Source organism: Melanaphis sacchari, unplaced genomic scaffold (genome assembly GCF_002803265.2).
Source record: "Melanaphis sacchari strain LSU unplaced genomic scaffold, SCAv2.0 Contig121_pilon_pilon, whole genome shotgun sequence".
Taxonomy (NCBI): domain Eukaryota; kingdom Metazoa; phylum Arthropoda; class Insecta; order Hemiptera; family Aphididae; genus Melanaphis; species Melanaphis sacchari.
The window spans coordinates 609,320-618,145 of NW_020270481.1; the positions used below are offsets into that span (position 1 = coordinate 609,320).

At 39.9% G+C, this 8,826-nt stretch overlaps 1 protein-coding gene across 1 annotated transcript; it reads left to right on the plus strand.

The window, feature by feature from the left end:
• Nucleotides 1-665: 665 nt before the first annotated feature.
• Nucleotides 666-8,208, plus strand: LOC112590883 (mRNA decay activator protein ZFP36L2-A). The gene is made up of 2 exons (XM_025334473.1): nt 666-1,269; nt 7,295-8,208. The coding sequence occupies exons 1-2, from the start codon at nt 1,228-1,230 to the stop codon at nt 8,060-8,062; spliced, it is 810 nt and encodes a 269-aa protein (XP_025190258.1). The 5' UTR covers nt 666-1,227; the 3' UTR covers nt 8,063-8,208.
• The last annotated feature ends 618 nt before the right edge of the window (nt 8,209-8,826 follow it).

An 8,826-nucleotide genomic window follows, 5' to 3' on the forward strand; every position in this document is an offset into this window, starting at 1 on the left:
CGAACTCGGTGTTACACACGTGAGCGGTGGGCATGGCCGTGTGTCGGCGGGATGAGAGGGGGGGGGGCTGGGCGCTCCGACGATATTATTCTTCTTATTGCCTCGTGCGGGGGGGAAACTGCACGGTAAACGAAAATTATGATTATAATAAAAAAACCTAACGACAGCCATTACCGTCATCAACGACATCAACTGATAATTATTTATGTCAATAAACGGCAATAATAATTAATCGTGCAATACCTACACTTTCGCGTCGCTCGGGGTTGGGGAGCGGCGAGCCGAAAGTCGAAGGCGGCAGGCGAGCTCCTCGAAAACACGTGACGTGAGAGGAGTACGTCGTACAATGCGCACACGACAGCGACGACGGTGATGATAATATTATTATAATCTGTGAGGCGGCGGCGGCGGCAGCGACCTTGAACAGGTGTGAGGGGCGAGCGGTAGTGGGGAACCCATCGAGGTGGTGCGCGATAGTGCGCGCAGAAAACGCACGGCATGGCAGCCCTCGGAGGCAGGGCGGGCGGCGGTGCGAGGCACGATCGCGAGAGAAGTTCGACGGAAGACGTTGTCGCGAGCGCGTAGCGGTGGCCGGGGTGGGGGGCAAACTTAGTCCGGCTGTCGGGCGGCGACCGACACACGCCGCGGCCGATCTCGACTGTTCCTTCGGCGTACGATCGTCAGTCCGAATAACGCGATCGGCACGTACGCACCACACGCGTCCCAACCAGACGAAACGCGCTTCTTGCACGCAAAAAAAAAAAACAATCACACGGCGTTTTTCAGTATATTTTTAGCGACTTGTGCCTAGCGACAGCGAATGCCCGAGCTTTTCGATCCGATACACGATCGTTTTTTTTTTACCTCTATTGACCACGTTCGTCGATTGGCAAAGTCGTTGTTAATCACGCGAAAAATATCGCCCAGTGTGTTACGCATCACGTAAATAATTTTGTTATTAACGACAATAATATTGTACGCCGTACGCATAGTATTGTCTCGTGTAATAATAATAATATAATATTATTATTATATCGTTGTATAACAAAACAATAATAATTAATAATCAAAGCGTGTGTTGTTCGGTTTTTCTTGCACGCAACGCGCCGAAAATAGCCAACAACGGTAAATCGATTTATTGTTATTTATTCGAAACGAAATAAACAAGACGAGTGCGTCGTCGAAACATTCGAGCAGACAGAAAAGTTTGACAGTCAACGCGAAAAAATGACCAACTCGTTGTTCAACAGTGGAGAAACAGTCGCCAAGGTAAAAACAACACAGTATAATATTATCGTACTCGCTAATCGACGAGATGACGATGACGTTTTAATTATACAATGTTAATAATAATAATATTGGATACGATAAAATATCTAAGTCATTTCACCCTCCCTTCCCGACACATCGTTAACGACGAAAGTAGAGTCGCGGAGCGCGCGCGTAAAGCACGTTGTCCGACGACCATGCGAGCCACGTGCTTGTCGGTGGGCTTTGTTTTCGACGTGTTGTAATAATCGGTATAACGAACACGCACAGCGTATCGTCAGCCGAACTACCGACCCCCCTCCCCCCCAAAACACCCTGTCGTCGATGTCGAGACGGACTTTTTCGTCGCGAGCGTTGGCGTCGAAGCACCGCGACGACGTGCCTCACAATGATATCAACACAAAATACAAATTATAATAAATAGTATAATAATATATCAATATTAATAATAAATACACTTGCACGTATTATTAAATATTATTATTGTTGTACTATCGTTTTCTCCGACGCGGCGGCCCTACTGGCACCGCCAATCACGTGCTCCACTGCCGATAACGTCGTCGTTTTAATTGGCCAACAGGTTAGGTACGCCGACTTACAAAAATCTTACGAATAATAATAATTTTTTAAGTAAAAAAAAAAAAAAACACACACACGCGGGCGAAGGAGTGTGTAATTTCAGATCAGATTCGTGAATTCCGAATTGTTATTGGTCGTTATCGACGGGGGCAACCCATTTTTTTTTTCGGGTTTAATTTGTTTTTTGTGACCTATTGATAATACGTATTTTCAGTGCATCTTTGTCCGTTTTTGTGCTTCGCAAACACAATAACGAAAAATCATCTGTACACATATTATTATTATTATTATTATTATTATTATATATATGCTGCACACACGTGTGTGTAAACCTCTCGTCTGTCGTTTTATTCTCTCGTTTTACTATACTCGTCCCCTTATCTGCCCAAAGGGTCGACCGAATCTTCGGGTGGTATTAGTCTTCACAGCAACCACCTGTTCGATCCCCTTTTGTGCGCTCGGCAAGGGTCCATGTCCCGCCCGCTCTCGTTGTGTTTCGTCTTGCTCGCACGCACAAAGCACTACAACGACCACCGTATGTGCGTACATACGTCTTCTATTCCGACAGGTTTTTTTTCGATCCCCACAAATCAGTACATCACGAGCTCACATGTGATTATTTAACTGATAATGTGTCGTCCGATTTTAAAGGCCATGAACATTTGTTGATTGGTCTCCGTTTGATATTTTAGATACGCGTTATACATTGTGAAGGCCACTGCGTTTGTTCGATTGTAACGTGGTGTTTGTCCCTACTCGTACTGTGAAAATGCTCGACCAATTGGCCGTTGTATTTACTACGCCACTGTGAGTGTAGTAATATAGCATGGTCTACACTTGCAATATATTATACGCAAGTTTCTATTACGTTGAGGCTTAGACGACGATTCCAAAAAATTGAAAAGTTGTTTTACTTTAGAGGAAAGCAAACTTTCATATAAAAATACTTAAATTCGAATTTTTCGTTCGTTACGTTTACGGTTATATATATTACTGAATAACAAGAGCAGGTATTATAATTTTTGTATTTCATTAGAGCGATAAACTATAAGGTCACGGTAATATTGAACGTTTTATGTGATATCGTCATTTATTTTTATCGATTTAGATAGCTCATCTTCATTGCGTGTTTACATTTTGGCTATTTACACCGTTTAAGACGTTTAAGTGCTCCAATCAAAATCTCCAACGTGATAAGATATATAATAATAATGATTTCGAATTGTTGAATAAGTAAATTAACCGCCGGTTGTATGATTTCATAAAAATCGAAAGTGGTCACGGTTCGAGACTCCTCCGTTATACGTTAGTCTTCCGGTTTTCTCTGTTCTCGGGAAAACCGTTAAGATAATGTTTCATCAAAAACAAACAGACGATTACAATTTTCTCATAAATCCTATTGTCACGTTTCAAACCCCATAATTAATAATCAAATACAGTTTTTTATACACTTTAAATGAATTTCAAGCAATAAATATGAAAAAAAAACTATTGTTTTGAATTGTAATATTGAATTAAACAAAATTAAGGTACTTTTTATATGAGCCATCATTATGTCACCGACCCGCATCAGCCAGTTTAGAAAATACGTATAATACACAATGTTGTCGTACTCCTAGTATTTAGGTAAACGAAGTGATAAATTAACGTTTTTATTGATTCGAAGAATTACCAGAGTGTGTTTTATAAATATGTGTGTTTCGTCTGTGGGGGACAATCGCATGTTAAAAAGCAACTGAATAATGTTCAAACACAGACATTAGGTGCCTTTGTTAGTATATGGCTCCATATTGTTTGTAGTATCCAATGTTTAATAATACTTAGTACCTAATACCTACTATCTATTATAATTTATACGTATTGTTATCGTGAATTTTAGAAAAAGCAGTAATAAAAATAAGGACGAACGATTGATAGTTTAGGACGTATAGGTTATCGAACACGTCCTTGCCCCCGGGGGGGTCATACATGTGAGAGAAACAAGAGAAAGGAAATTTGCCGTATACGACCAGGAAGTTGTCGTCGCCGCCACCACTACCACCACACCCCGCGCTAACAAACCGCATTGAGACCCGCCAATCATTAATACAACGCAACTCGTGCATGAATAACACGTGGGCAGCTGCAAGCTCAAAGGAATTTCAAATAAATAAAAATTATCACCGTCTCTCAATTTTTTCGACTTTTGTCATGATTTACCTATTGCAAAAATGGCTATGTGGTTAAAAAAAATTTGATACTCAAATAGGTACTTAATAATTGTTACTCCCTCCCTAAAGAATTTAAAATTCGCATATCCCGTATGGTTGAATTATTATTACCTACTATGATTAGGTATTATTAAATTATGTATGAACGTTGTCCCGGTAGTAGTTACAGCTGCGTATAAAATTGCATACACAAACACTACGCGACCTTGTCACTAAAATATCGTATACACGAGAAGCACCCGTCCGTCCTACATACATATAATGTGTGTGTGTGTGTATGTTTAATAATAATAATATTATATATGGGTATGGCTTGTAGACGGTGACAATGGGTAATCATTATCAATTCAATAACATTTTGGGTTAGCGTTTAATTTGACTACATCTTCGTTTGTTGACATTGTAGTATTGCGTTATTTTGGCGAGTGTATTTCGTGGATGATATAAATTTTACGCTCAGCTATATCTTTTTTTTTCAAGTCAGTCACGTGTTTTTTACTTGAATAATTTATTTGTTCACTTTCTTCGTCCTTCCCGAAGTTGTCGCGTAATCGCATACGTTCGTGTGTGTGTTTGCATCGAACGTTTGTATATGTGTGACGTGTTTCCCACGACATCGACATGGTCGGCAACATCTCGAAGGGAATAAAAATAGATTAAAAAGAGAGAATATACTGATGTAATGTTTAAACGTCATCGTAATTTTTTTTTCGGACTTATCGGTGTGGGACACAATAAACGATGATAATTTTTTTCTTTTTTGTTACTACACGTGAAAATATTGTGTGTGCGTGTGTAGTATCGCAACAGCCTTATGCAACACCGTTCAAGACCGCACCGGTTTTATTTTCACTTTCTAAACACTGACCGTGTCCGTTTGTTGTAATATCTGTGTCTACGCATATTTTCGTTATTAGACAAAAAAACCAATATAATAGTAAAGAATGTAGTCACGGTATAAAACCAGGCGAAACTCACGCAGATGACAAAATAGTATCATGAAGAAAAATTGTCTTTGTTTTGATTTCGTACATTTTTATTTGCATGAAACAAAACACATAGTCTTCATACAAAAAACGTATAATTATTATTAGTTTTTAATGAAAATAATATATTATTGTCTTTACAAAAATTATATCTCCAGATTAGAAAATATTATTTTGATCGCTGATAATAGTGATAACCTATCTCTTGAATCCTTGATAATTACACCATAATAGTTATATTAATGTGTATAATATTTGTTAATTTAAAGGTCTAGTATATGATCTATCCTTAATTTTTAAATATAATAATGATAATTTACTGGTTGATTAGTTCGTTGTATACGCAATTACTCAGAAAATTAGTAGGTCACAAGAAATATGTTAATGTCGAATGAATTAGTAAAATCAAGCCACAACAAAAGGTATCGTTTAATAATATGTAAATATTACCTTGTCATTCTTTTTTATTCTCCTTCAAAAATCACGCACTATACGAATCTCAAACGTTATAAGTATTGGCCTCTTTTTAGCTTTAATCATATAGTTGAATTGTATGTTTTGGTTTCTTTATGTTAAGTGTGTGATTGTTGAAATAATATGAATCAAAGAATTTCTTTAATAAATAATAAATTATAACTTTGAGGAATGTTAGTTATGACTGTTATGAGTATAATGTTTATATGCGTTTGTGAGTTACACTTAATGTTTTTCACTTCTCGGTTTAAGACTATCATCTGTTAAAATGCAAAAAACATAATACAAATGCTTATAAATTACCATTGTCACGTGTGCAATGTTTTTGTCCGTCTAGACGGTCTCCGTATGCGTAGTTTGTACCTTATAGATAATGACCGGATGTGTGTGCGTGTGGAGAGAGAACCCTCGGTCTAGTATACCGAAAATGATTACATCAATTATTGCAATAATATTATTGGAAGAAATTTGAAAATAATGATGATATTTTTTTCAAAACACAGCGTGTTTGAATGATGTTTACAGCAAAGAATTGAATACAAATGAATCTCGTATGCGACACGTTGACTAAAAGAATAGAATTTTTTATTGCCTCATTAAATTATTATGTATCTTACCGTGTGAACCTGGCAATTAATGTGACATATCAATTCGTGTATTTCGTTACAAATGTGTGCATGTACTCGAATATTGTGATTTTACGTTAAGTAAACGTGAATTAATAATTTTTGCCGCATGTTTCAAAATATTCGTTTATCATAGCACGTGCAATCTACAGATAAATCATTATCAGCTATCATAAATATATTATGCTGATGTGCCATGTGCGGGAAAAAAGTTATCACTGAATTACACTCGTAATAATTTTGCTTAAGCTGAAAAACGATAAAAACGATAAAAAAAAAATAATCATAACAATATATTATTCTTCACAAAATCTCATGGCGGTATTCCATTGTGGGAATAATTTCTCTCTGACGAAATAAATGTCAAGGTATTACCACACGTCGAATACGTTTTGAAAAACAAACACTACCTGCGATTTATGCATAAAAGTATACTTTATATATAATAAAATTGGTCGATCCATATAACACGTATACGAGGTGGCTTCGCAATCAGCTGTAGCTGTCAATGCGATTATACCAAACTGGGGGAGGGTGGTATTATTTTCGCTGTCGTTAACTCGACGGTCACGATATATTTGCTGTCTTATACCCGGGAAATTATTAAGCGGTGTATATATAGCCTCGTTTAGGCCTAACCGAGTCGCGGTGGTCGCTGTTACCCCGCCGCCGTACGGGGCGCTGGAATAACTGCTGGTGCATTATTATTGGTAAATCAAAAATTTGAGCTTGAATTAAAAACTGCGGGCGTTCGCACATAGGAAAATTCGAAAAAAAAACTCTTTTGTAATATTTCCCAACCAACCAACACTCGATACACCGGTCCTCGCGTGTCGTAACTCGTACATAATACGACGATAGCGTTATTATAAAATTAAAATTTAAAACTCGGTTTCTCTTTACGCGCCGCATCGCTCGAGTACCTATAATAACGCACGCTTATATAACATTTATTATATTATTATATTATTATTTTGAACACTCCGTCCGACAGTCACCTCTCGCCCGTTTCTCCCTGCCCGTTCCGTCGAATAGCGCACCAATCGCGCATAGTTCGTACCAGAACCGCCGCCGCACATACTATAATATCATACTGATGGGTAAAATAATTGTTTGTTATAATTTTTTTTCTTTTCTTTCTGTTGTGCAGACACAAAATCGACCACGCGCAGTGGCCACGGAAGTGGAACACTGGTGGCAAGAGATGGTGTCGTCGACGGGCAGCAGCAGCAGCAGCAGCAGCAACGGTGGCGGTAGCAACCAGGGATCCGTGTCGTCGGAGCCCAGACGCCGCCAGGGACAAGGTCGTCGCGGCGGAAACGGATCCGGAAAGCAACAGCAACAGCAGCAGCCCCAACAACAGCAACAGCAACAGCTGCAACAGGACCAACAGCCACTTCCGCCCCAGGCGCCACTGGGCTCGCGGTACAAGACGGAAATGTGCCGGCAGTACATCGAGAAAATCAAGTGCGCGTACGGCGACAAGTGTCAGTTCGCGCACGGCGAACAGGACCTGCGCCCCGTGTTCCGGCACCCCAAGTACAAGACCGAGCCGTGCCGCTCGTTCAACTCGGCCGGATACTGCCCGTACGGACAGCGGTGCCACTTCGTGCACAAGGGAGACGGTTACATCCAACCGGCGTCGCCCGCCTCGCCGCCGCTGTCCACGTCGTCGTCGTCCGGCATCGGCAGCGACGGCGGCTCGCTGGCCGACCTCGGCCTGGGCATGCTGGACGGCATGTTCACGCCGCCCCAGTCGCCCGAGGGCCGGTTACCGGTGTTCAACAGGCTGTCCGGCTCGCCGCCGGCCACCGGCGACGTGTTCTCGTTCCACGTGCCGGCCTGCAGCACGCTCGTCGCGCCGTCGTCGCGCCGCCTCAGCGAGCCCGAACCCGATTTCGGTTTTTACGGGTTCTGAGCGCCCGCCCCCGCCCGCCCGCCGCGCACATCCCATCCATCACCGCCCGCTCCCCATCCCCGCCACTCCCCGCTCGTCGGCCGTTGCCACATTGTTCTAATATTTTTTTTTTTTTTTTTTTATATATATATAATATACCAAAACGTGATAACTGTCTTGTGTACATAGTTTAAATTATATTACTCGTTAATTAATTTAGTATTTTTTTTTTCTCTCTTTTTTTTTTTTTTTTTTACCACAACTCTAACGGCGTTCGTTTTTACAGACAATTATTATAATTATTATATTATGATATTATCATTTCTGATGTTCCGAATTTTTTATACTTACGCTTAACTCTTATGTAATAATTATTATTATGTCGTACGTGTACTATATTTATACGTATATATATACACACACACACGCTCGTGTATATATATATATGTATATGTGTGTGTGTATAAATATATATATAGGTACGCCGTGTTGGGTTATACTATATATTTATATATATATATATATATATGTACACATGTAATCATTCCTATCGTATTCGCACACACACACACACACACACATACACATATTCGTATATGTATAATAAAAATCATACTTTCTTTCTGTTCCGATATCACTCCGCTCTCCTCACTCTCTGTCGATCGCGATCCGACTTTGGGCGCGCACGCGTCGTCCGCCGATCGAGAGAAAAAGAAACGAAAAGAAACCGATAACACACACAACATTTACGATGATTTAAATGATTATTATTATTATTATTATAC

Bases quoted from the DNA above. Each gene is read 5' to 3' on its own strand.
- LOC112590883 (XM_025334473.1), top strand. From the start codon at position 1,228: ATGACCAACTCGTTGTTCAACAGTGGAGAAACAGTCGCCAAG. The intron at 1,270-7,294 runs GTAAAAACAACA...TCTGTTGTGCAG, and splicing joins GTGGAGAAACAGTCGCCAAG to ACACAAAATCGACCACGCGC.